At 45.1% G+C, this 27,913-nt stretch overlaps 1 protein-coding gene across 2 annotated transcripts; it reads right to left on the reverse strand.

The window, feature by feature from the left end:
• Positions 1-758: 758 nt before the first annotated feature.
• On the reverse strand, positions 759-27,888 carry LOC102463258 (uncharacterized). 2 transcript variants are annotated; one of them, XR_016350574.1, is made up of 11 exons: positions 27,730-27,888; positions 22,456-22,543; positions 19,403-19,753; positions 15,815-16,084; positions 13,674-13,802; positions 12,995-13,096; positions 10,239-10,361; positions 9,053-9,148; positions 8,491-8,583; positions 6,954-7,767; positions 759-4,035 (listed from the first exon to the last, which is right to left on the reverse strand). XR_016350574.1 is itself a non-coding variant. In XM_089781669.1 (11 exons), the coding sequence occupies exons 1-11, from the start codon at positions 27,808-27,810 to the stop codon at positions 3,861-3,863; spliced, it is 1,434 nt and encodes a 477-aa protein (XP_089637795.1). In that variant the 5' UTR covers positions 27,811-27,888; the 3' UTR covers positions 759-3,860. The 2 variants fall into 2 exon arrangements, 1 of the variants encoding a protein (XP_089637795.1); XM_089781669.1 differs by having other exon boundaries at positions 759-3,902; positions 7,709-7,767.
• Between the last annotated feature and the right edge of the window lie 25 nt (positions 27,889-27,913).

Raw genomic sequence — 27,913 nt, forward strand, 5'->3', positions numbered from 1 at the left:
CGTGACAACACCATTTCTTTCTGTCAGGCTGTTCGTGAATGATTTTACTTTCTTGGAAGAAAGGAGTCTCTCTTTTGGGCTAGTAGCCAGTTGTGCTTCCAGAACCACTTAGCACCTGCTCAACTTCCTACTGTAGCGACTCAAAATGTAGCAGGTAGTTTAGGTGGAATCCTGTCATTTTACATCCTCTTAAACTGTTGGCTAACCACTCCCACTCTATTTTCTGATGCCCAACCACAATGCATCAAAGGGGCAGGGAGGCCAGAGTCTTTCTCCACCTGCCAGCCATGCAGAGGAGGGGAAAAGGAGCTCAGGTGTACCAACCTACCTGCAGGTACAGTAAATAACTTCCCAGGCAGCCCCCGGAGCAACTTAGTTTATGTTCTAATATGAAACCCAAGAAGAAAATGCTGGTCATGGTGCAAGCAGCACTTTCACCCAGATGTTGAGTGAATACCTTGTATAACATGGGTAACATACGTTATGTTTGTAGCCACTATCTGTCATGGAACAGGAAACTCTGGTTTGATGCCGCATGGTCAAGTCTAAAATTTTACCATGTTACAAGGGGTCCTGGGAATAGGTGTGTTCTGCCTGGGAAAGGCTCCTCTGCTCCAGTTTGGCTGAGTGGAGCCAGTTTTTTTTCAAAAGTGTTACATGTACTCAGATGGATGTTCTGTTCAATCCTTTTCTCAGGCACGTTTGTGGTCAGACTGTCAAGGGGGTGAGGTTACAAATGAAAGAAAAGACACTACATATAGGTTGTTATAAAAATGAAATTTTTATTGAGCTCAATTGGCAGTGAATATTTTTAGCCAAGTTAGCAAGATATAGTTTTAGCTCTGAGAAGTTCTCCTGAGAAAGGCGAAAACCCAGAGGGAAAACCCCTCTTTTTAAAGAGGGGAAAAACTCTGGGAAATTCCTTTCTGACCCTCTAAGCAGCGATCGGAAAAAGGCCCAGGAGACCAAAACAGAAAACACGCTAAAGTATTAAATGAAAATACAAATAGAGCTGTTATAAGCAAAATGGGGGAGCAGAATGTTTTGGGTTTTTTTTTTTTTAAATATTGACAATACATAAAAACTGGAGTTCAGATCTCAAAGGAGCCTAAGTCCCGTTGACCTAAATGCCTTGCAGGATCTGGGCCTGGGTTACTGAAGTTCTGCAAGCAACAAAGCAGTGGCTAGCCATTTTTACCAAAATGGAAATTAGCCACCTCTGTTTCTATTTATGGCAAGCAATGATGGTACGGCAAACAGTGCTAATGGTAATAAAAGCAAGCTAAGGGGGAACTTACACAATGCTATCTCTGGAAACAAAATCTAGGCCAAGCTAGTAAACATGCACCTTTTTAAAAGATAAAAAGCTAAGTAATAAGATGTCAAGAAGGTTATATATAAAACTCTATCAGAATCATTGGCTTCAGCTTTCTGACTTTCCAGCCTGTCTTCTATTACGTCATTCAATGGATTCCACTCTTGTGTTTAAAAGAGCGTAGAGCTTACACACACCCATTTGCACACACAATCACACACCAAAATGCGCACACATCCCAACACACCATTGCACCATCCACATCTCATACACTCATTTGCACTATCAACACGCTCTATGCACCATCATGCTCACAACTCACCAGGTTATTTTAAGTGTTGTAAAAGATCTGCTCTTGGAATTATTTTGGGGAAGTTCTAGGGCCTGTGACATTCAGAAGGTCAGACTAGACTGTCATAACGGTCCCGTCTGGCCTTGGACTCTATGGATACACCATCACACTGTCCATCCACAAAAGAGCATTTGTGTAAGATTTTTCCATCTTTCTGCCCAACAACACTGGGAAAAGTCCCAGCAGTGTCTCCTCCCTAAGTCTTGCACTTGCATCCCCTTTGTCAAGGTATCCAATTCTAGCAGTTCATCATTGTCTTCCCTTTCTAAAGAATGTGGAAAAGTTTCTGTTGGTTTACTTCTGAATTGCAATTTTCATTTTGATTTAGTTTTCGTACACTCCCATTTCTAGCACTTAAAAAGCAAACGCTTCTAGTGAGGAGAGAAGAGAAAAGAGGTTCTGCAGAGAATGGAGCCTGGGAGGGCTGCCCCAACCTGTCCTACATACCGGACAGCTCTCTTGGCAGAAATGCTTTCTTGTTGACAAAGGGAGCCTCCCTCAGGGAATGGAAGTATTCTGTTGGCAAAAGTGCCAACAAACAACGATCAGGCACGCTGCCTTTTAGCTACATGGCAGTGTTGAGACAGCCTTGCCATTGAAAGCTGTGCAGCATAGACAGAGGTGAAAGTAACTTAACACTTCTTACAGGTACTGTCCTATTGCAACCTGGGTCCCTGGTAGGTCTTTCCATAGCTCCCTGCTGGCTTGTGCCGCAGCTCACTCTGCTCTTGATGGAGCTGCGCGCCAGGGCACACCTGCTTCCTTTCCCCTCTGAATGTAGACATACCCATGGAGTTAAGAAAACATTTGGGACAAAAATCTAAAGAGAACTATTTGGCCTAGTTGCTAGTGAAGCTGACAGCATATCTGCACCTGATCCAGCTCAGCTGACACAGGCACACTATCTGGCTCTGAAACGCTATGAGGGCTGGGTCTCAGAACCCACTCCCCAAATATCCACACTGCTGTGTGTGGCACTGCAAGCTCAAGTCTCTTGAGCTGGGCTCTGTGATTCAGTGCTGTGGGGTTTTTATTGCAGGGGGGCATAACTTCAGAGGCTCCCTCTCTAATGTGTGCACTTTACAGGCAAAAAAAGCAGACCTGTTAAAGGTTGAACTGCACTGTAACGTTCTTAGGGGAGATTCTGTTCCTATATTGTTCAGGGGGTGTGAAAAAGATCCACACCCCAAGCGACATAAATTACAGTGATCTAAGCACTATCCACGCTGGCATTGTGTTGGCAGGAGGTACTGTCTGATCAACAGAGCTTCCACCTCTCGTGGAGGTGCAAGAATTGCGCTGATGGCATAGGGCATCTTCACCAGGTGTATCACAGCACAACAGCTGCATCTGTGCTGCTGTGACAATATAGCACTCTGGTGTAGACTTGCCCCTAGCAGAGACCTAGGGTGAAATCCCAAATTAGGTGCGAAACTCCTCTTGACTTTAGTGGAGCCTGGCGTTCACCCTTACTTTCCATCCTTTCTTCCACTGTAGGAGTATGGACTAGACTAGAGCCTTTGTCGAAGATACTGTCGACAAAGCTTCTGTTGACAAAGAGCATTTAAACTACATCCAGTTCTGTTGACAAAGCAAGCCTCTTTGTCAACATGAGAGTGTAGACGCAAAGGACAGTGTAGATGCAATAATGCCTTCTGTCGACAGAACTCTGTCAACAAAAGGCATTATTCCTCGTAGAATGAGGTTTACTGCTGTCGACAACTGCTGAGTTCTGTTGACGATATGTCGACAGAACTCGGTGGTAGTGTAGACTCGGGTACAGTTTTGTCGACAAAACCCTGTAGTCTAGACATACCCTAGGTGACTTCCTTCTAGGGGAAAAAGTGCTCTTGAGGGGCAGGGAGAGACGAGATCGCTTGCCCTCCAAGTGTCTTGGTCTCCTCCTCAATCACTATCTCTTCACACAAAAACACAGGATTGTTTTAATGGGTCCTCTTTTGAGGGTAGCGGTATGTCAAGCACCTGGTTATGAGACTCCAAATCTGTGTTACAAACTCTATCCTGAGTCTAGAATGAGCATTCCAAATGTCAAGCAGATCCTTGTAGCTTTGTTGGGAGGGAGGATTAAAAATTCAGTTTTAAACTGAAAATGTGTTCTACTCTAAGCTCTGATGCCTTTTTACACTGCCTCATGCTCCCACCTGAGAACTACTGACCTGGAGGATAATACCTTTATGTGGAGCTTTCAGCTTCTGGACTCTCATTTAACGGTTCCTACATAGGAAAAACAATGAAGATGTTAAAACTTTTGAAATGTGTTCTGCTGTGTTAGCTATTACCTCAGGCTTCCCTTCAGCCGTGCTCGCTTTCTGGTCAGTACTGCAGCTCTTGCCATCCCAGGACTGAGCTAGAATAAGAATAAATAAAAATGGTCATCGTGATACACATTATGGCCTTTACACGAACACAGAGAGAAACCATGCACTAAAGACACCATAAACAGATACAGGAAGAGTCCTCTGCTCCCATTCCACCACTTTGTGGTGCTTAGTCAGCACCACACTCAGAGAGCTGCCCTGAAGTGCCGGGTGGGGCATCCTCTGAGGTAAAAGAATCTGATGGCAGAGACAGCTCCATACTACCCGCTCCCCCAGCTGCACCTAAGGGAGATAACAGTAAAAAGGGAAAGGACTTGAGCACTTTGATCTGTGGCTGGCAGAGGGGCCCCTAGAGTGTCAGGGCCAGATTGCGGCAATTGGTGTCCCTATGGAGTCCCACCATGTCCCTCACCCTACTTGAGGAAATAGTGGCAGGTGTTTCACACAAGCAACCTGTTGGGCTCGTAGGGCAGCCACCACTTCTCCTCTTCTGGAAGGATGTAGTCTCCTTAGCCCCTAGACTCCCCACTCCTTCTGGGGCCTTCTTAGTAGGAGGGAGGATTCAGCCCCAACCATCAGGCATGTACCCTGTGTAAGGCCCTTGCCACCACCATCAGAACTTTGCTAAGAGGCAACAGCTGGGCCCCTTCACAGAGAAACCCTTGGGTTCTGTCAGCAGGGAGCAGTGGATTTCAGTGTTAACGCTCCAGAGCTAAGTGAGGCAGGTAGTGCAGGTCACATGGACACTTGGTGACCAGCTGGCCAGTGTGGGCTAGATTTACGTCTCACCTTGCCCCTAACTGACCGACCCTCTAGCCAAGCTCACAGACCTGTTGTTATAGGCTCTCTGCAGACTCAGGTAGACATCACTCTATCACTAATACTAGGCTCATGTTTTCAAGCTTTTCTTTCCAGCCATGAGAGAGCAAAACCTGTTTTTAAAAGACTGCTAAGATTCTGGTGTTACCAGGTATCCTCAGGGTCTGTGACCCTAGGGATGTACCTATTGTGCCTGTGGTGTACAACTTGCACTTCTAGGGCCACCATTCCGACGGGTATAACAAAACAATCCTTATGCTACTCTAAATTCAGCTAGGGACCCAAAATATCCCCCAACATCCTACAGAATCCGGGATGTCAAAATTGGGAGTTGAAAGCATTTTTCCTACATATTCCCCTCAGTTATTGCAAGCAGAGCTGAGCCACTGCTGCAGACCTGGCCCTAATATTACATAGTATGTTGTAATAGGAGCACATTCCTGAGACATGCAAGGAAGAAGGAGTTTCAAAAGATTGTCCTCATGTTATCTGAACAGCTCTGCTCTCCAGTGAGTCTTGAGAACAATTAAGGTTGTGCAAAAACTCAATGAAACACATTTTACAGAACTGCTCTATGGACCAGCTTCTTTTTGAATGACTAACAGTTCAGCAGTGTTGTTCTCTACTACAGTATGTGCCATTTTCTTTGCACCTTTCTCTATGTATTTCTATAAAAACTAGCCAATTAGCCCATCATAAGACGGGATTTTCAGGTCTCTCCTCCATGTCCGTCTTCTCTCCTGAGCCACCAGTCTCTCTCCTCCTCTTCCTCTTCCTCCTGCCTCTCCCCCTCTCTCTCTCAGCTCTCCTCCCCCTCCTGCCTCTCACTCGGGGGACCGCGGGGCCCAAATGGCCTTTTGGGCTCTGCACTCCTCGTGCTGCATGCGGAGTGTGGAGCCCAAACGGTTGCTTGCGCTGCTTGTTCCCACGCGGTGGCCTGGCTAAACGGCGCAGAAGTCAGCCGAGCCCCATGGCGGGAGGCGAAGGAGGGCAGGGTGGTGACATTCATGGCCAGGGGGGTGGGACGCTCGGCTGAGTTTTGCGCTGCTTAGACGGGCCATCATGGGGGAGCAAGCCACCGTTTGGGCCCACACTCCCCATGCAACACAGGCTGCCCAGAGGGAACAGCCAGCATTTCAGCAACAGCACCGCCCAGAGGGAACAGCCAGCATTTCCTCAACAGCACCGCCCAGAGGGAACAGCCAGCATTTCCTCAACAGCACCGCCCAGAGGGAACAGCCAGCATTTCCTCGTTCCACGAGATGTACAGCTGGCCGGCTTTATGTAAATGAAGCCCGGGAAATTCAAATCCCGGGCTTCATTTGCAACTCCGTATGACTACATTACCCCCCCCCCCCCCAGTTCGAACTAGGGGAGTAGTGTAGACATACCCTCACAGACATTGGGCTACTATATATCTGATGCTGGTGGGATTTGAACAGGAGTCTTTATGATAAGACAGAATTGTTCCAGCAACTTAGAGAGCTCCGGGTCTGAGCCATACTAGTAATCATCCCTCCGTGTGGCAGTTTACTATGTTCTGATTTGAAAGAGCTGGGCAATATATTGCGAAGGCTGGGACTAGGATGTGCCCTGTGACTGTAGAGTACAGGAGCAGAGAATTCAGAGCAGGAGGCTAATAATTTGAGATTACTATCTGTTAACTTGATAATCTTCAAGTCTGAAATTGTATTTAGCTCAAGCCAAGTTTCAGTTAATATCTCTCCAATAGGAAGTAAACTCAAACTACACATTTCTAATCTAGGTGCAGGGAACTTGCAAATTATCAGCTGCCTTGGCTATCCTTTTACATTGAATCAGTTGCAAATGCTGACACTAGATGCATTATTTCTAAATTCAATAACTTGTTTGCTGCTTGCTTTGGATTATATTTCTCTTGCTGTTTTTAGAATTAGTTTTATCTTTTAAGAGTTTGTATTTTTAAAAAATACTGACAACCTGCAATTCATAGCTCTGGAATCCCTTAGCTTAATTTTGTCACGAACAATGTCCCAGAAAGGCCCTGGCAGAGTTTTGTGACAAATGAAATTAATCTCTTTTCAATTATGCAATGAGATTTTTGCTGATTACTCTTCTGTGCTGCACCTTTGATTTCTTCACACCTTACCTCCAGGCCTGGATGACAAAGGAACATCCTCCAAGAGCTAGTGCCTGACCATTCTCAAACAGCAAAGGGTGTCATCGAGCTTGCTGAGATCAACTCCGGGAAGCAAACGCGTACAGCCAGAACTAGCACTGGTGTTTCTTTGAGCTGCAGCTCCTTCCAAGACTAAGAGTGCAAGTGGCTATTGCTCAATTGCAGGGGAAATCCAGTATTGTCATTCAACCTCTTCAATCTAGCGTGTAGTCACTACTGAGCTGATGTCCAGACATGGTGGTAAAACAATGGTTGGTAACCTGCAGTCCGTGGACGGCACCTGCCAGCAGCTCCCACCATTCCTGGCCAATAGGAGCCGCAGGAAGCGACAGACAGCAAGTCTCACTGTATTAGAGACACTGTAGTCCTGGATGCAGTGTTATCCGGATCAGATGCAACATTCGGGAAACTCCTGAGCAGCAGGTCATGAAAAACCCAATGGCATTACTTGCGAAAACAGCAGGCTGTAGCCAGGATGGTGGGATCAGCTCTATTACAGTATTATGTATGCTTCCACATAGTCTCAGCTTTTCAGTTACATGTGAAATAGTTAAGCATGTAACTCTGTATTTGCATAAGACATGATACAATGTTTGGAAGTTCTGGAAGCTCAGAGAAGTTCTGGATGAATTGAGGGAACTCTTGGATCTTGTTACACTAGCGAGACCCAATGCGGATATTTTAAAAGTCCAATTAAAAAGTTTTCTGAGGTACTTCATCCTTACTGTGGTGGCAGGCTCGTCTTCTTGAGGATTGTGTTCTTGGCTTTTTTTCCTGCAGTGATCTGGAAAGTGTACATTGATTAAGCCTGCTTAGTGCTATATATGCGTATCAAAACCAGTGCAAGAAAAAACATGTTACAGAGAGTAAGTCACCAGGGGCACCTATGAGGCATAGCTCAGTGGCATGAGAGTGAAACTAGAGCCCTTCAGAAAGTGGTTCTGGGATCCAAATTCCAGGAGACGATTGTCTTGCCTCAGTATTAGAGAAAACAGGAAGACTTGCAAAATGTTTTTGTAAAGCAGGTGCAGCTGAAATTATTAGGGGTTTTTTTTCATTTGGTATAATCAAGCCATGCCTGCCTCCATTTCCTTTATTATTATTTCCCTTTCCTAATCAAATGAAATCTCTATGTTTTGAAGTTAAGGATTTTTATATGCTCATACACCACGTATCAGAAACTCTGACAATAAAATCATTTTGAATTGGAAGGGATCTGGCCCCTTCCAGCACAACAGTCCCTTTTCCCCTTCATTATTGCCTCTCTTTGCCCATCACCTGGTTCTTCCTTTAATTCCTTTCTTGCCAGCCCAGCTCACACAAATTGATAGTAGATGGGCTATATATTTCATCTACTTGCCCTCTAATTTACTTTATAAAGTTTCCCTTTTTCTTCATAACTCCTGGAGAAATAAGGAATATATAAAATGGGTGGTGCAATATGATGTAACAGTGATTTTTTTTAAAAAAGGTTTAAAAACACATGAAATGAGGGGTTGATACTTACACCACATGAAGAGTGCTAGAAGAATAAGAAGAGAAATTGCAGCCACAATAAGGATGGCATCTGTGCTGCCAAAAACTGGTGAGCAGCCTTTTCCTGGAGGTCAAAAGAAGAAAGGAAGAAAATACCACGTCACTAATTTATTTGCTTGCGGGAGGGGGAGGCTTCTGTACTTGGAATGCTGGGTTCCATGATGGCTGGGGATTGGGGGCTGTAGAAACCTTGCAGCTGGGGAAGAGACAATTCTCTTGTCACAGCACTGCATGTGGCTGGCATAAACAGTCCTATTCAAGCCACTTTGCAAGCCTGGCTATAGAAGGGGACAGAGCAGGAAATGGGAGAGGATGTGCTGTGCCCACGGGTCCCTGTAGCATTGAATGCTATGGAGATTCTCAGGTAATGTGGGCTGCAGGGGACTTGAAATCTCTATTTCACAACAAATATAAAATTCAACTGCACAGAAAACTAGTAGTGAGTCTGTATATTAACTAAGAGTTCCTTTAAAAAAAATTCCTTGCAGGAAAGCATGCATATACTTTTTAATGAGAGTAGGATGAGGGCTTACTTTGGAGATGCTGGATGTTCTCTGTAAGGAAGATGGCAAACAACACAACTAGAATCATTCCTCCTGGAGCTGCAATATCCAGAAGGACCCGGTACACTTGGAAAGAGAAAAGAAGTAAGAAAATGCTGCATTATCTGATTGATGCACATGAAGGTCGAAGAAGATTGTTTTTTCTGTTGGCTTCTTCCTGTACAATTGCAAAAACCTTTGGAACCTGATTCTTGAGGTGACCCATGGCAAGTGTCAGCTCATGAGACTCCCGTGAAGCAAATAGCAGCAGAAGTCAACATGTCTGCAATGGTTTGAGGCTTGTAACATGTCATGTGCGGATACACCAGCTATACATACAGTTTCTTTGTTTTACGTTTTACAGCAAAGCAAGTACGGGCAAACATTGTCAAATCTCAGCCAGCAAGGAAGAAAAGTGCAAAGTGCATTTCGTCTGTTGCCTGCTGCCAAATACCAACAGTTGCTCAGGAGATGTGATGCCATCCTGCCAGTTGTGGAGTTTTGCCCTAGCTGCTGGGTCAGTATTGTGTGTGGCTGCTTGAAAGATGTGCAAGGTGAGGGGTGAAACATTTCCTTGTACCTTCTCCCACTAGCCATGCTTTCACACAGCCAAAACTTTGCCCTCAACATAGTGGTGCTACTTTCTTCATGGGAGTCTCATGAGCTGACACTCGCCATGGGTCACCTCAAGAATCGTGTCTATACTGTGAGCGAAGGTGTGATTCCCAGCTCGAGGTGACAGACCTGCACTAACTCTCATCACGCTGCTGTGCTAAAAGTAGCCGTGCAGCCATAGGAGAAGTCGCCCTGAGCATATACCTAGCATCTCTGATGGGCACATAGAAATCTACTAGCTTCAACAAGAGTTAAGCTCATAGGAGGCCAATTGGAACAGGAAGAACCAGGTTTCAGGCTGCTAATTGGGGATGTCTGGTTAATGCAGTTGGTGTCAAGAGTGATAACAAAGCTCAGCATTTCAAGAAATGTATCACATAGCCAACAATAATTGCTATAATACATTACAGCTACACCACTCACCCTGTGAATCCTAGACACATAGGGCTAGAAGAGGTCCTCTTGTCCATCTCCCCACAGTGAGGCAGGAGTAATTACACAGATGTTTGTCTAACCTTTTCTTAAATGTCACAAATATATGTAAAATCCACATATTACTCACCTGTTTTCTCTTTAAATTTCTCAAGGTGTTGGGGACAAGTCGCCAGAACGGCGCTTATGAGAAGTGTTACCATGATCACCCACGTGAGGAAGACCATACACAACGTAAGGGCTGTGGAGAGACCTGTGCACAAACAAGGAATGGAACTAGAACTGCTGTAGCTACAGTTAATGCTCTGCTCCTGCCAATCACTGAGCATGGGCACAACCCTGCAATCAAAAAGGGCCCCGTGGGGATCTGCCAGGGTGGAGTAAGTAGCAGTATTGGGTCTTGCTTAGAGACACAATTAATTGATTAATCCTGCTTCACTGTAATTCAGTAACTACCGAGCCAAACCTGCTCCGCTGGAGTTCATAGAATCCTAGGGCTGGAGGAGGTCATCGAGTCCAGCCCCCTGCCCAAAGCAGGACCAATCCCAACTAAATCAACTTAGCCAGAACTTTGTCAAGCTGGGACTTAAAAACCTCTAGGGATGGAGATTCCACTACCACCTCCCTAGGGAACCCATCCCAGTGCTTCCCCACCCTCCTAGGGAAATAGCTTTTCATAATGTCCAACCTAGACCTCCCGCACTGTAACTTGAGACCATTGATCCTCGTTCTGCCATCCGTCATTACTGAGACCAGCCTTTCTCCAGCCTCTTTGTAATCTCCCTTCAGGAAGTTGAAGGCTGCTCTCAAATCCCCCCTCACTCTTCTGTTCTGCAGACTAAATAAACCCAAATCCCTCAGTCTTTCCTCATAGATAAAGTGCTTCAGACCCCTAATCATTTTGGTGGCCCTCCACTCAACCGTCTCTAACGCAACCACATCCTTTCTGCTGTGGGGGGGGACCCAAAATTCGACGCAATATTTCAGATGTGGCCTCACCAGAGCTGAATAAAGGGGAATAATCACGTCTCTAGATCTGCTGGCAATGCTCTTTCTAATGCACTCTAATATGCCATTAGTCTTCTTGGCTACAAGGGCACCCTGTTGACTCATATCCAGCTTCTCATCCACTGTAATCCCCAGGTTGTGTTCTGCTGAACTGCTACTTAGACAGATGATCCCCAGCCTGTAACCAGCTTTGGATTCTTCTGTCCCAAGTGCAGGACTCTGCACTTCTCCTTATTGAACCTCATCAGATTTCTTTTGGCCCAATCTTCTAATTTGTCCAGGTTACTCTGGACCCTACCCTTGCCCTGCAACATATCTACCTCTCCCCCTAGCTTAGTGTCATCCACAAACTTGTTGAGGGTGCAATCCATCCCCTCAGCCAGGTCATTAATGAAGATGTTGAATAAAACCAACCCCAGAACCGATCCTTGGGGCACTCTGCTTGAAAGTGACCGCCAGACAGACATTGAGCCATTGATCACTACCCGTTGGGTCTGACAATCTACAAACTTTCTATCCACCTTACAGTTCTTTTATCCAAACATATTTCCATAACTAAGGATGGGAATACATATCAGTAATGAACGTCCTATCCTCAGGCATTCTAGAACCAAGAGATTCCTATTTAAGGTTAGATGTGAAATATCCAAACACAATATTTTGTGGAAATGTAATTACCCAAACAATGTTAAATCCACCCTGCAGTAATGCAACAAGGAGGGAAAGTTATAAAAAACCCCACTAATCTATCTTTAAAAACCAGTTTAAGCTAATAAGGGACTAACAGAATCAAAGTTCCTTGTTCCCAATTGTATGGCATGGCCATAGGGCAGGTTGGGGGAATGGAGCATGCCAAATAGGTTGCGGGCCCCAATTTGCAAATAGATTTAAGCACATATGTAATTTTAAATACAAATTTAAGTCCTACTCATTTTAATGGGCTGAGAACACATGTATGAAGTTGTGTTTAAGTGCTATCCACAATACTGGTACTGTCCTGTGTTGAGGTCAGGACAGCAACATGGGAGGGAGAGGAACCAACTTTCTTTCTTGATAAAATTGGAGACCTGGGCACACATCTATGGGACACAGTTCTCCACCCAGGGTGGATTTATTTACCAGTGGCTGTTTGACTCCATTTTAGGACATAGGAGTGGGTCTATGAGTGCTGTGATTGTACCCTCATGTAATCCCATATCTATTATGGACACACTTGGAAAAGTTAGGCTCTGTGGCTGCAGTCAGATGAAGGAGGAGCCAGGGATGGAAAAGTGGTTCCCAACCTTTGGGAGTAAGTGCTTCTTGGAGCTTTATTTTTTATGGAGCTTTAATTTAAAATCTCCCAAGTGTCCTCCTGCCTTCTTTCTGGCCCCTCATCCCTTATTCTGATTTTTATCAAAATGCAGGACAATGTAGCACTTTAAAGACTAACAAGATGGTTTATTAGATGATGAGCTTTCGTGGGCCAGACCCACTTCCTCAGATCAAATAGTGGAAGAAGTTCTTCCACTATTTGATCTGAGGAAGTGGGTCTGGCCCACGAAAGCTCATCATCTAATAAACCATCTTGTTAGTCTTTAAAGTGCTACATTGTCCTGCATTTTGCTTCAACTACCCCAGACTAACACGGCTACATTTCTATCACTATTCTGATTTTTATGATTCTGTAGCCAACATAACTCATCCGACAGTGTGACATCCTGCCTATCAGTTTTCCAGGTCTGATATTAATAAGGTGCTTTTGATTTTTGTATCTAGAGCTGAAGCTTTGATTATGAGTATTTTCCACCTTTCTTCCACAGTCTGTTCCCTTTGCCTCATTCACTGCTTCACGGTCAAACACGTGCACCCTTTAATTCAAGAACCAAGGGGGCCTACCTTCTTCCCACACCCAGAGGAGAGCAGCAGCAAACATCAGGATGGATGAAACACACACGAGCCCATGGATGACCACGACAAGCCATCTCCATAATTCTCCCTCTACGAAAGCAACAGATACATTAGTGAGTGACACCTCCTCTGTGCTCTAGGTTTGATACTAAGAGGATTTGGGGAAGAGCGGAATGGAAGGAAAGGAAAAGGCTGATCAGTATTTAAGGTTAATAAAAACAACAAGGGCTGGTGGATGGGGCACTGGCATGGGAATTATAATAATAAAGGCCTCATCAGAAGATCTCAAGCAGTGTACAATGGAGATCCATATCATCATTGTAAGAAAGTAGCACAAGTTCTGTTGCCCTCAATAGGAGGAGCCTCCTCATGGATTTCAGATACTAGCATTAGGAACCTTGGCCTTGGAATATTGAAGCTTTGGAATTTCTCAGAGAAATCTAATCAGATGTGAACATGAAAAGTGAAGTACAGGGAAGATAACTGAGTGTTCTGCTACAGGCATGTAGAGTCCTATGAGATACTGCCAGAAGACCACATACCTTTTTGCTATCAACTCTACTCAGTTAACTACGTTTTTTTACAGAGGAGAAATTAAGCACATGTTGGGTTTATCTGCAATACACACACTGTCCAAGATTGAAAAGAAAGGAGCTGACATACTTACTGATTTTTTTATTTTGTGATTGACAGCACAAGATAGTGAAGCCCAAGCCAGATCCAGCAGCCAATGATATTGCAATAGCAAGAGCAATAGTAGAAATTTTCAGTGTATTCTTTAGGGCTGGCACGATACCTATAATATGGACAACACAAATCCAAACAATCACTGGAAAGCCAACAAGAGAAGGACAAAAGTGACGGAGCAGGGACTGAAAGCTGTTCCATTTTTCTTGCTTCTTCCTTTCGGCTTGAAGGACAGCATAAGTACAATTTCCTCTTCTCTGCACTTCAGTGTCCTAAGGACTAAAGTGGGGATAAACCTTCTAGCTGAGATCTGAGATGCAATGAAAAGGAAGCCCTTTGGGGCTGCATTCTAGTTCTGTGACTGAGGTGCTCAGTCACTACATGAATATAAATGAATAATAATTAATGAAGACATTGTTAAACTCTGACACCTGGCAGGGGGAGCAAAACTTTCAAAGCTATGTTGAGATCTTCCTGTAGAATTTCCTTTGAAGAGCCCCTAAGTGTTACCTGTGGTCAGTGAGCATTCAGAATGAGAAATGAACAGGAATTAACTGGATCTATTGTGAGGGAAGATGCTTGATGCGAGTGAGGACTCTGATGTGCTGTGAATGTGATGATGAATTGCCAAACCTGATGCTTAGAGGTAGAGTTCTGCGCAGATACTGAAAGGTGCATCTGCATCCACTAGGCTCAACTGCCTATTGGATCTGCAATCTGTGATCCAGATTGTACTTGTATCGACAGAAGAAATCAGGGGAGGGTGGAGCACAGAAGAGCAAGGAGGGGACCGGGTGATGCAGGGAAGAGCCCGGCAGCAGCGGGGAGTGTTTGTGTGTAAGGGGGTTGTCACATTTTCTGTTTTATTATTAGTCTTTTCTGAGCGCTGCCGTTTCTGTTCCTAGATATGGAATGAGAGTGTGGGGGGAGGACCAGGGCTACCTGTTGGGTTTCCATACTTGTGGAGACTGCTGTCCTTTTTAACAGTGTGCGGGGAGCTTTGCAAATCAGTGTTCACCAGGCGGGGTTGGGGAGACAGGCAGTCAGCACTTGGCCCTCCCTACAAGGAGATTTAGGGCGTAGTTTCACTTTTTCTCTTTTGCCAGGTGGGGAGGGGAAAAGAAGAAAGCTCTGCATGAGCATCTGCTTCACTATCTGCTCCACTAGCCATGGATAAAAAGTGGATATGCAGAGCTCTTCCTAGAGGAGCCATGTGTTACTCATGTCTCCAAGCTTTTCCTAGGTTTCCTATTGTGCTTGAAAGATTTGTTTTTAAATTACTATGTCACTTGTCTGCCTAAATCACCTTGATGTTGTAGTTTTTCAGAGCCAAAATCTGCCCCTACTACTCATTGTCGTGCCTTACTACACAAGTAGCCTATGCTCAACATGGACAACCCTGGGCTGCTAAAATTAGGCACCTAAATCCATATTATGGCAACTAAAGAAATCCAAAGGATATTTTACAGATGCTGAGCATCTGCTGCTCCCTTGACAACCTAGCAGTGGTTGCTCCAATCCACTGGCAAGCAGTTACTTGAATTGTGTGTTTAGGCATGGGTTTAGATTAACAAAGTTTAGTTGCCTAAACCCCAGAAGTCCTAGTTTTAGGCTCTCCAGGCTCTCCTATGATCCAAAGTATTCCCACTGAACCTGTAGACACTTCAACTCACTTGGCACATAATTTTCAGGTTAAAAGTGCCCTGGACACCTACATTACTGCTGCAGGGAACACACACAATTGTCTGCTTCTAGTCATTGAAGTGCCTGTCTCCCACCTCAGTTCCAGTGTAATTCACAAACCAGAGAAGAGGGGTGTTCACCCACCCAATTCACCTATGGGCCTTAATCATGTAGGTGTGCTCTGAGGCTGAGTTTGGGTCCCATCAAAATATGACTCAGGTGCCACTCAGCTCAAACTTTTAGCCCAGGGGTTAGTGCATTCATGTGGGACATGGGAGACCTAGATTCAATTACCTCCTCCCACAGCAAGATGATTGGAAGAGCAGTCATACCTGTTCTAACCACTCAGCTACTGGATACAATGGCACTGCTAAGCGTCAGGTTTGGCACTAACCGTAGTAAGGGGTTTACAATCAAAAGTGCTAATGCAACACTCACCCTCAATGGTCAAATTCACTGAGGTTTCCCGCCAGCTGATCTCATTGCTGGCATTGCAAGAAAAGGATCCACAATCTGACTTCTGAGCTTCTGATATGTACAAAACAGTGAAGTCTTCAGAGAAATAGTAACATTTGTTCCTGGGGAGGGGCTTCCCATCTTTCTTCCAATCAATAGCTCGTACTCTACCAGCTGGCACCTTGCAGGATAATTCAACGGAAGAACCTATCACAGTAGAATTTATCTGTAGATGAGCTTCGTGTACAGGCTCTGGGGAGGAGAATGAGATTATGTACATTTAAAAGTCCTGGTTGAAATGTACAAGCTTGAATACCTAAAGTCAGGCACTTACATCCATATTCAGGCACTGAAATCAATCAATTAGATCTACTTGTCTATATGAAGGGTATATTCTTAAAACTTGTGAAATCCTCTAACATGCAGTGAAGTAGGCTATTAGTCACTTAATATATATCTTGTCACTCATGTCTAAACTTCATATCTTAGGTTATCCTCAGTGTAAGAGTTCAGAAATACTGAGTTTTGAGGGAGGTTTTTTTAAACATCACTGTCATTCAACCTTTCTAAGTTTCATTTGTCTCTTTAAGCCTTTCCTCTAACCCAACTACACATTTCTTAATCTAGAATCATATAGTCCTTATAGAATTATAACTTAGTTAGTCAGCTCTTAGGGTATGTCTACACTACCCTCCTAGTTCGAACTAGGAGGGTAATGTATGCATACCGCACTTGCTAATGAAGCCCGGGATTTGAATTTCCCGGGCTTCATTAGCATAAGCGGGGAACCGCCATTTTTAAATCCCCGCTGCTTCGAACCCCGTGCAGCGCGGCTTCACGGGGCTCGAACTAGGTAGTTCGGACTAGGGTGCCTATTCCGAACTACCGGTACACCTCATTTCACGAAGAGTAACAGTATCATAGAATCATAGAATCATAGAATAATAGGACTGGAAGGGACCTCGAGAGGTCATCGAGTCCAGCCCCCCGCCCTCAAGGCAGGATCAAGCTCCGTCTACACCATCCCTGACAGATGTCTATCTAACCTGTTCTTAAATATCTCCAGAGAGGGAGATTCCACAACCTCCCTTGGCAATTTATTCCAATATTTGACCACCCTGACAGTTAGGAATTTTTTCCTAATGTCCAATCTAAACCTCCCCTGCTGCACTTTAAGCCCATTACTCCTTGTCCTGTCCGCAGAAACCAAGAGGAACAAATTTTCGCCTTCCTCCTTGTGACACCCTTTTAGATATTTGAAAACCGCTATCATGTCCCCCCTTAATCTTCTTTTTTCCAAACTAAACAAGCCCAGTTCATGAAGCCTGGCTTCATAGGTCATGTTCTCTAGACCTTTAATCATTCTTGTCGCTCTTCTCTGTACCCTTTCCAATTTCTCCACATCTTTCTTGAAATGTGGCGCCCAGAACTGGACACAGTACTCCAGCTGAGGCCTAACTAGTGCAGAATAGAGCGGCAGAATGACTTCACGAGTTTTGCTTACAACACACCTGTTGATACAACCTAGAATCATATTTGCTTTTTTTGCAACAGCATCACACTGTTGACTCATATTCAACTTGTGGTCCACTATGACCCCTACATCCCTTTCCGCCATGCTCCTTCCTAGACAGTCGCTTCCCATCTTGTATGTATGGAACTGATTGTTCCTTCCTAAGTGGAGCACTTTGCATTTCTCTTTATTAAACCTCATCCTGTTTACCTCTGACCATTTCTCTAACTTGCTAAGGTCATTTTGAATTATGTCCCTATCCTCCAAAGAAGTCGCAACCCCACCCAGTTTGGTATCATCTGCAAACTTAATAAGAGTACTCTCTATCCCAATATCTACATCATTGATGAAGATATTGAATAGTACGGGTCCCAAAACAGACCCTTGAGGAACTCCACTTGTTATCCCTTTCCAGCAGGATTTAGCACCGTTAACAACAACTCTCTGACTACGGTTATCCAGCCAATTATGCACCCACCTTATCGTGGCCCTATCTAAGTTATATTTGCCTAGTTTATCAATAAGAATATCATGCGAGACCGTATCAAATGCCTTACTAAAGTCCAGGTATATGACATCCACCGCTTCTCCCTTATCCACAAGGCTCGTTATCTTATCAAAGAAAGCTATCAGATTAGTTTGGCATGACTTGTTCTTCACAAACCCATGCTGGCTATTCCCTATCACTTTATTACTTTCCAAGTGTTTGCATACGATTTCCTTAATTACCTGCTCCATTATCTTCCCTGGGACAGACGTTAAACTGACCGGTCTATAATTTCCTGGGTTGTTCTTATTCCCCTTTTTATAGATGGGCACAATATTTGCCCTTTTCCAGTCTTCTGGAATCTCCCCTGTCTGCCATGATTTTTCAAAGATCATAGCTAAAGGCTCAGATACCTCCTCTATCAGCTCCTTGAGTATCCTGGGATGCATTTCATCAGGACCTGGTGACTTGCTGACATCTAACTTTCCTAAGTGATTTTTAACTTGTTCTTTGTGTATCCTATCTTCTAAACTTACCCTCTCTCTGCTTGTATTCACTACGTTAGGCAACCTAGTCCGAACTACCTAGTTCGAGCCCCGTGTAGCCGCGCTGCACGGGGTTCGAAGCAGCGGGGATTTAAAAATGGCGGCTCCCCGCTTATGCTAATGAAGCCCGGGAAATTCAAATCCCGGGCTTCATTAGCAAGTGCGGTATGCATACATTACCCCGCTAGTTCGAACTAGCGGGGTAGTGTAGACATACCCTTAGAGATCAGTGTGGGGCGTTCCCTGCAATATATTTCAGTATTTTCTCCAGTCCAGTTGTATAGTTCACCAGGGATGGAATTGTTAGAGACCTATGGGGATACAAAATTTGTGTCTGCATCTATGTCTGCAAAAATAAGCCATAGATATCTATATCCACATTGGTGGATGCAGATACCCATGTATTCCCATGAATTTGCAGGGCTCTAGGGATTATCACCACTTTCGACTTTCTCTGTGTCATATGCAAGGATAAAGGCCCTTCTGACTACATGCTGCAGAACTTTAATGTGCACATCAGTGAAAGCAAAATGGTATTTCTTGCTCAGGTCTAGGTGCACACATGTAGTGTGGCTAGAGTCAGTGTCACTGTCCTTCAGCTACAGTATGTTGGGTTGTGCTGTCAAAAGTAAAGGGTCAAGTCAGGAGGGCTTTGATTGGAATGCTCCATCAAAACAATGGTAGAGCTACGAGTGTTGACATTTTTCCTGCAATGTCAGAATTGAATGCATAGAGTGAACAGATCTCATCATAAAAGTTTTTCCCTCTGATATCAACCTTATTTTTTATTTATTTAGAAATATCATCCCCTTATCACAAGTAATGGATTCTTGTCCTACAGGGGTGTAAAAGATTTTGGTACAAATGATTTGAAGGGCGTTTTATGTGGTCATTGGGTTGTGCAGCTGCTTCCTTGAAATGTACCCAATCTCCATCACATTGGTGCAATCTATTCAGTATAATTTTTTGGTACTGCCAGATGTTTGAACTCACTGCTTTATAAATATTTCTGCTCATTCACTTACCTAAGACTAGCAATTTCGTTTCTCTGGCTTCAATTTTGTTCAAATTGATGGTCGCTCTGTAGGTCCCGCTGTCAGTCTCTTGCACATTTTTCAACAAAAGGGAGCCGGTGGATTCATTAATAATGACTCTGCCTTGATAGGGTGTATAGATCACAGGTTTCTTTCCACTTTTGTAGTAATCCACAATATTTCTGGTCTCAAAGCTTTTTACGTATTCCCACAGCAAATGATCTATGACTGTGTGTTTGCTGGTGGGCAATGCATTCAGCAGCACTGAAGAGCCCACAGCAACGGTTCTAGATTCTTGGGCTTCTTCTGTTTCTGGAGCCCAGTGGAGAACCAGCAGCAGTGCTAGAGAGAAAGGCGGAAACGAGCTAGTCAGTCTGACACAGGACTTATCCCAGGGCTATGAAACAACGTACATTTGGGGATGTTGGATCACAACTGGGCCTCATCTACGCTGGCAGCATGTTGGGTGCCTCAGTGGAAAGCAGGCTGCTTTCATGCTGTGGTGCATTGCATCATGTGGAAGTGAAAGGTGCTGGCAGCAGCGTTAAATTAACTCTTCTGGGGGTCCAATGCTATTAGACTTTGTGGAGTCCCCTAGGCTCTGGGGTAGGACCAAAATTAAGGATTCAGAGAGCAGGAGGGGGCTGTGAGTTGAGGCAGGAGGATGGGTGCAAGAGGGCTGACAGCTCCAGCTGGAGTGTGGCCTCTGGGATGGGGCTGGGAATGAGGCTTTTAGGTGTGGGGGGGTGGGAGGTCTACACTGGGGAGCAGGGCTCTGGAGTGCAGAAGAGAGCTCAGGACAGGAAGCTGAGGTGGCAGTGCAGAATCTGAGATAGGGTGCGAGAAGGGACTCAAGGTTGGAATGTGGGGTCTAAGAGGGAGAAAGGGTGGTGGAATGGGCTCAGAGTTAGGGTTCTAAGCTGGAGTTCAGGGTCTGGGAGGGATTTAGGGTGTGGTGGGTGACTCCGGGCTGGGGCAGGGGATTGGGGAGAGTATGACTTTTACCTGGGGCAGCTCCTGGTTGTTGGGGAGGAAATAAGGGTATGTCTACACTACCCTCCTAGTTCGAACTAGGAGGGTAATGTAGGCATACCGCACTTGCAAATGAAGCCCGGGATTTGAATTTCCCAGGCTTCATTTGCATAAGCGGGGAGCCGCCATTTTTAAATCCCCGCTGCTTCGAACCCCGTGTAGCGCGGCTACACGGGGCTCGAACTAGGTAGTTCGGAATAGGAACCCTAGTCCGAACTACCTAGTTCGAGCCCCGTGTAGCTGCGCTACACGGGGTTCGAAGTAGCGGGGATTTAAAAATGGCGGCTCCCCGCTTATGCAAATGAAGCCTGGGAAATTCAAATCCCGGGCTTCATTTGCAAGTGCGGTATGCCTACATTACCCTCCTAGTTCGAACTAGCGGGGTAGTGTAGACATACCCTTTGTGACTCCACAGGGCCTGCCCTACAGTCACCTCCAGGCTTCACCTCCTCACATCTCCCATTGGCTGTGATTCCTGGCCAATGAGAATTGCAGGGGCGGAGCCTCAAGGCAAGAGCATCGTGAGGCCAGAACTTCCCGGCACTCACAGCAATGCAGCGCCAATGGGGGTGGTGAGGAATAGCAGTGTGTGGAGCTGCCTCTTCCCCTATCAGGAAGGGCTAGCCTGGTACATAGGCTGCATCCACTGAAGTCCCTTTTTTAATCCTGTCCATGTGGGGCAAAGGGGAGACACCAGAAAAGGTTCCTGCAGCTCCCCACAGTGGGTTAAAGGCTCTGGTGGTGAGCACCTCGGGATACCCCACAGCTAAAAGTGGCCACAATAGATGGAGGAGAAGCAGCGTGGATATGCAAACAGACATGTAGGCTACATACCCACAGTGCCTAATCATCTCCACAGTGCTTTATAGCCATACTAGGAGTGTCCGCAGTGAATGTACTTCACTTCCTGCTGTCAGCGTAGACAGTATCCTTAGAGAGGCTTGAACCAGAATCCCAATTCAGATGTCCCTGGACACTGGGGATGTGGGCCGGGGAGAAAGTTGAAATCTGAACCTGCCCTGAAAGTGCATTGCCTAAGCCCATCTCCTGTTGCATCTGGCACTCTTGTTTCACAGCTTATATGGCCAAAAGGGATCACTGCAGTCATCCGGGCTGAGCTAGTGCATAGCACACAGCCTAGGACTTCCCTGCTGCAATTTCTGGTTGAACCAGTGCATGTATGTTAGAAGAAACACCCCGGCTTGATTTTAAAATTGAGATTTGCCATGACTAGCACCCAGCCCTCGGTAAGTTATGCCCATTGTGAAGCAGAAGATTCAGCCCCATACAGAGCTGAAGCTGAACAATTCAGATTGGGTGTGTGGTATAAATTTTAACCATCTGGTAATTAATGGTGGATTCTCGTGAGTGGTCATTTTAAACTCGTCTTTGGACGATCTTCTAAGTGTGCTCTGGGAACGCCTGGGGAGCAGTTCTCTGACCCGGGCTGTTGAGAAGCTTAGGCTGGATGGTCACAAAGGTCTGTTCTGGCTGTGGAACCTACCGATGCCCATGTCAGCTTTAATCTAGCTACACGGGTAGAGAAGACATGGTGGTACGGGCTAGCAGCCTGAGTTCAGGCTACGATATGCACTCAGCTTTGTAGTATATGCTAAAGCCTGTGCCACACTGCTATTGTTGGAAAGCCCCATGACCAAACTGCCCTGGGGCTATTTTTGCTGGGTAGGCCATGGGAAGCAAAACAAAAGTTGGATCTAGATTAGACAAGGGGTCAGACAGGTCGTGGCCGCTCCAGAATACAGAGGTTGCAGAAATGACTTACAACATTCCATCTTCCCCCACTGAATGACCACCTCTGCTTCCTGCCTTGAGTGCAGGAATGGGGTGGCTGACAGTCTGAACCCCAGTGCCACTTCTCAGTGAAGCACATTGGGGTACTTTCAATATAAGAGCTGTATGAACCTGACAAAAGAGATCAGTGATGCATGTTTTAGTGTCCAACTAATGTGACTCCTTGCCCTGTTTCGGTATGGTAGGGAATTGATACGTACTCAGGCACCAGCTCATCTTCTGTAACTCAGCCTCCTGAGGAGTCTGCACTGGCAACAGGTAACGCTTTGGCGCAATGCCCGCAGGACCCTGCAGAAGCATACAGTAAAAATCAGCAATGTGCAGTAATGACAGGGTGCATACAATTACCACAAGTGACCTGCAGTTCCATACCAATCCCTCCCATAAGAGAAGGAAAAGGCTGCACAGTTCTCATCAGACCTGTCCAGAGTTAAGGTGCTTCTTGTTCTAGGGCTGTCCCAAGGAGAGGCTCTGGTAGAAGCTGTATTCAGTGCTCCCCAGGTCGAGGAGTACCTTAATGCAACACAAGACACTGGAGGCTGTGCAGGATGTAGGAGGAGGAAAAGAATTGTGGAGCTCATGGAGATATAGGGACCTCCTGGAAAAGTTTGTTTGGTAGCAGCAATAGCAAGTAATTGTCCCCCAAGGTTAAGGTGACCAGACAGAAAGTGTGAAAAACTGAGACAGGGTTGAGGATAATAAATGCTTATAAAAGAAAAAGACTCAGATTGAGACTGTCCCGATAAAATCAGGACATCTGGTCACCTGATAAATGATCTGGAGAAAGGGGTAAGCAGTGAGGTAGTAAAGTTTGCAGAGGATACAAAACTGTTTAGGATAGTCAAGACAGAAGCAGACTGTGAGGGCCTCCAAAAAGATCTCTTATTGGGCAACTCAGTGATTGGGCAACAAAATGGCAAATGAAATGTAATGTGGATAAGTGTAAAGTAATGCACATCAGGAAAAATAACCCCAACTATAGGTACAGTATGATGGGGGCTAATTTGGCTATGACAAATCAGGAAAGAGATCTTGGAGTTACCGTGGACAGTTCTCTGAAAACTTCCACACGGTGTGCAGCGGCGGTTAAAAAGGCAAATAGGATGCTAGGAATTATAAAGAAAGGGATAGAAAATAAGACACAGAATATCTTACTGCCCCTGTATAAACTATGGTACGCTCACATCTTGAATACTGTGTACAGATGTGGTCTCCTCACCTCAAAAAAGATATTTTGGCCTTGGAAAGGGTTCAGAAAAGGGCAACTAAAATGATTAGGGGTTTGGAATGGGTCCCATATGAGGAGAGGTTAAAGCAACTGGGACTTTTCAGTTTAGAAAAGAGGAGACTGAGGGGGGATATGATAGAGGTCTATAAAATCATGAGTGGTGTGGAGAGGGCCGATAAAGAAAAGTTATTTATTAGTTCCCATAATAGAAGACCTAGAGGACACCAAATGAAGTTTAATAGGTAGCAGGTTTAAAACTAATAAAAGAAAGTTCTTCTTCACACAGCGTGTAGTCAACCTGTGGAACTCCTTGCCAGAAGAGGCTGTGAAGGCTAGGACTATAACAGAGTTTAAAGAGCAGCTAGATAATTTCATGGAGGTTAGGTCCATAAAAGGCTATGAGCAAGGGGATAGAATTGGTGTCCCTGGCCTCTGTTTGTCAGATGCTGGAGAAGGATGGCAGGAGACAAATTGCTTGATCATTGTCTTCGGTCCACCCTCTCTGGGACACCTGATGCTGGCCACTGTCAGCAGACAGGATACTGGGCTAGATGGACCTTTTGTCTGACCCAGTACGGCCGTTCTTATGTTCTTATGTTCACCTCATCCAGGGTTATCAGTGGTCTGAGAACTGGATTAGAATCCAACTAAAACTGACCCACCCTCCCCCTCGCTGAGTTATGTCAATGAGACAGATGAAATTGAGGGATAATTTCCCAGCCTAACTCAGAAGCGTTGTGTGAATCAATAATGTTGATAAAATCTCCCACATCTATTATGCCATCCCCTTTCCTCTCCAGAGCTTCCTGTGTTTGGAGAAACACAAGAATTGCTCTCTCCTGCCACCCAGAAAGCAGAAGTGACACCAAAAAGGGGTGAAGAGTTGCGTGGCTTTGGTCTTGCTCCCCAGTCCACCTGTCTGGGAGGCAGGGTGGATGCACAGAGGGAAGAGTCCTGCACTGTCCTACGGGATGGGGGCAGAGTGTGCGTGCGTTCCTCCAGCATACAGAGTTTGTGTCCCAAAGCAGCATGACTCCATACCTTTCCTGTACCGGTACGGATGGTCCAGTTTCATAGTCCTAGACTCTGGCCCTACAAAAGCACTAAGAACTAATAGAAATGTATATCCCAATACCTACCCCAACAGGAGACCTTTACATCCCCCGCCCACGTCTGAAATTCGATGTTAAGTGTTTTATTTAGGGGCCCACTACAGTCAAAGGAAACACTCCCATTCATGAACTTTAAATCAGATCCTTAGTCAATAGATGATTGTTTCCCACATTTCCTGAAGGGGAATTTCAACTTGAAACAGGACTTAACGTTCCAACAGCTTCATTTAGAAACTGCATTGATCTGTGCAACAAAATGTTATTACCACAATAATACTAACGCAGAAAGATATACTTGTCTGGCAGGTGCAGGCTAACCTAGACACACCCTTTTGCTTATATTCCTTGCACCTGCTTTTGAATCCTTTGTGACCTTGAACTTCAGGCTTTAATTTTTTCAGTAATCATCTGTGATTATCTGAAGTCTAAATGTGAAGCAATATAAACCAACTGCTGCTAGAATTTCTCCTCAGGGATTTATTTTGTTAATTCATCATCCTTATCATGGCCCCCTTTCAGACAGCATACTACTCTGATTGATCTCCGGTGTGGTCTTTAAGCTGGTCTGGTTAGCTAGTCAGTTTCCATCCATCACTGGCAATCTAATCATGCCATTGAAACTTTCTTTTCTAGGAGGTGGCTGTTTTCTGACACCCCCCACCCCTTTATTTCTATAGCCATCCCCTTCTCCTTTTGTCCCTGCCTTTATTATCAGTAAGTTTTCCTGGGATACACCTGCTGGTGAACTTTTTTCTTCACCTGTGGGGCCTGTATAAGAAAGGGAAAGGACTTGCTAGCATCTACTGGCAATTAAATGATCTCATACATTACAGTAAACACCAAGGCAAAAATGTCTATTTGCTGACAGTAGTAACTTAGCATGTTATGCATAAAACCTCCTAACTTTGAGCCTGTTCCAAAGCCCCCTGAAGTCAATGAAGAGTCCCACTGATGTCAAAGGAATTTGAAACATGCCCCTCCAGAGAGACTGTTTTAGAAAGGTTACAGGGGCTGACTAGTCTGGCCGTGCATGGAGCAGGAAACAGATGGAGAGATAAGCACGACCCTAGAACAGTCTCTGTATGGCAGCCACTAAAGGTACATCTCGCCATGAGCAGCAGTGCATCTCAGGTGATGTCTACACTCCAAAGCTTTTGCGGAAAAATAACAGTTTTTCTGCAAAAACTCGTGGAGCATCCATACCTCAAGCATGTTCTTGCACAAAAAAATTGAAAGAGCAGCGGGGTTTTGCGCAATAGGTATTCCTCTTTCTATGAGGAACAACTTCTTTTTCTGCAGGAGCTCTTGTGAAAAAAGGTGTGTGTGGATGGGGAACATGGAGGGTTTGCGCAAAAGGAGGCAATCCAAAAAAGCATAGGTGTCCTGGTGGCCATTCTGTAAATTGCAATCAGAGCTTTCTTGCACAACAGTGTCCAAGCAGTCTGGATACTCTCTTGCACAAAAGCACATTGCTTTTCCGATGTGCTTTTGCAGTGTGGATGCGCTCTTGTGCAATACGTTTTTGTGGAAGATCTGCAATGTAGACATAGCCTCAGAGCACAGGAAGACAGGAGAGAGCTTGGTGGACACGGTGGCTCAGGCAGGATCCCTGGCTCTCACACCTTTGGAGGAGACTGGGCTCAAGTCCAAGCTGCTGTGAGCTTTGCAGACGTACCCTGACTGAGCTGCATGGCCCGGATAAACCAGTCCCATGAAATTTGCTGTTAGTTTAATTTTAGAAAACAAATTCAGCCTGAATGGCTGAGTATCTTTGCTCCTGGCAGAAAGGTTCTTCTTGGAGGCTATCCGTTCCAGCTCCCCATATCTAGTGTCTGTCACACTATTAGCTGCCTCCCTTGGACTGCCTCCCTTCTGCCTTCCTGTATTTCCTCCATATGCGTGTGTTTGCAGCTCACAAGCTCTGGCTCAGCGGATGTTTACCTTTCTCATGCCGTTACCGTTGAGAGGATGTGCTTATCATTGATGATTTAATAGCTTGGAAGCTTTTTCCTGGACATTTTCCATTTAACTCTTTGAGTACCGATAATTGTACTAATTGAACCAATGCTGGCATTGGCTCTGGGCTGCAACAAGTCTGAAGCCCAAGCTCGCCCCCCGCACAGGGCAGAAGACCTGTAGACCTGCTTCCCATGGGAACCTACCATCTCCCCAAATTTGCTTAACTCTGCCCTCTTGAAATTCATGATCTTAATTCTGCTGTTTTCTCTCGGGGCATTCTTTAGAATCAAGAGCCTGCATTTTCTCAAGCTGCCTTTCATTTTCAAATTCTCAACTAGCTCCAACTTGTCATAATTGCCTCTCCCCTCGTTGCTTTCTCCACTTTCTAAAATTGAAAAAAACCCAATGCATTTCAAAAACTCGCTGGATAATCTAGTCCCCACAGATGGCTGGGTCGCTAAAGTTCACTACCACAGCCAAGTCCTCTGCTTTAAATTAATTTTGTTAGTTTAAAAAAGCCGCCTCTGCCTCTGGAGGAGAAAAGGCAAGATATGAGAGGGGAGGATGAGTGGGAACATATTCCAAACATTCTGTTTGATTCATATTTTTAAAGACTTTTTGAAACATTTTGTGATTATTTTTTTAATAAAATAAAACCACTTTTGTTTCTTTGGAAAGTCTGTCACTGAAAACACAGCCTCCCCCGCCTCCCCCCCCCTCCCCCCCCCCCAGCTCTGCTCCAGCCTAGTGTATTTCTTTCTCATCTTCCCCAGCTCAGAGTCTGCTCAGAGGTCAGACTTAAAACACAGCCCAAAATTAGTGAAATGCTCCTGGTCTTACATCTGAGTGGTGCAGACTCCGCTTCTGCTTCTGCTTAGAACAAAGTGATCTCGGACTACAGTTTAAATAATCTTTCCCCGATAGTGAGGCTCAATAGATTTGTGTGCATTGCACATACTTTGATAATATCTTCAGAAGGTCAGTCAAGGTTTATCGCTAAGGTATTTATTTTGTACTATTTACGAAGCCAAATAATCTAGAAAGGCAGAAAATGAAATAGATTTTACAGACAATATAAAACACAGCTTTGCAACCGCATAAACAAGCCAGGAGAATTGTAATTCTAGTAAGAATTGTATGTTGCCAAAGAAAAGCAAAGAGAGAGTTCTACTTACCGACTCGTTGCCTGTGGGAGACTGAATGTGGGTCTGCTCTGGAATGCTTGAGTCGGCCTGATTGGTTAATTTGAAATTCATTGCCGCCACTGAAAGCAGCTTCCCCAATCAGAATTTAAGGAGATGATATGCTTGCAGTCAGTGTGTAGCAGGAAGTGAAACCAGTTTCCTGCTTGAGTAAGAA

Source organism: Pelodiscus sinensis, chromosome 13 (genome assembly GCF_052426305.1).
Source record: "Pelodiscus sinensis isolate ZL-2025 chromosome 13, ASM5242630v1, whole genome shotgun sequence".
NCBI classification, from domain to species: Eukaryota; Metazoa; Chordata; order Testudines; family Trionychidae; genus Pelodiscus; species Pelodiscus sinensis.

Coding starts and splice junctions, on each gene's coding strand:
- LOC102463258 (XM_089781669.1), bottom strand. CDS start 27,810: ATGAATTTCAAATTAACCAATCAGGCCGACTCAAGCATTCCAGAGCAG. Junction 13,803..15,814: donor AGTGAATTTGACCATTGAGG/GTGAGTGTTGCA, acceptor TCCATATTATAG/GTATCGTGCCAGCCCTAAAG. Junction 10,362..12,994: donor CCTCTGGGTGTGGGAAGAAG/GTAGGCCCCCTT, acceptor GTTTGTGCACAG/GTCTCTCCACAGCCCTTACG.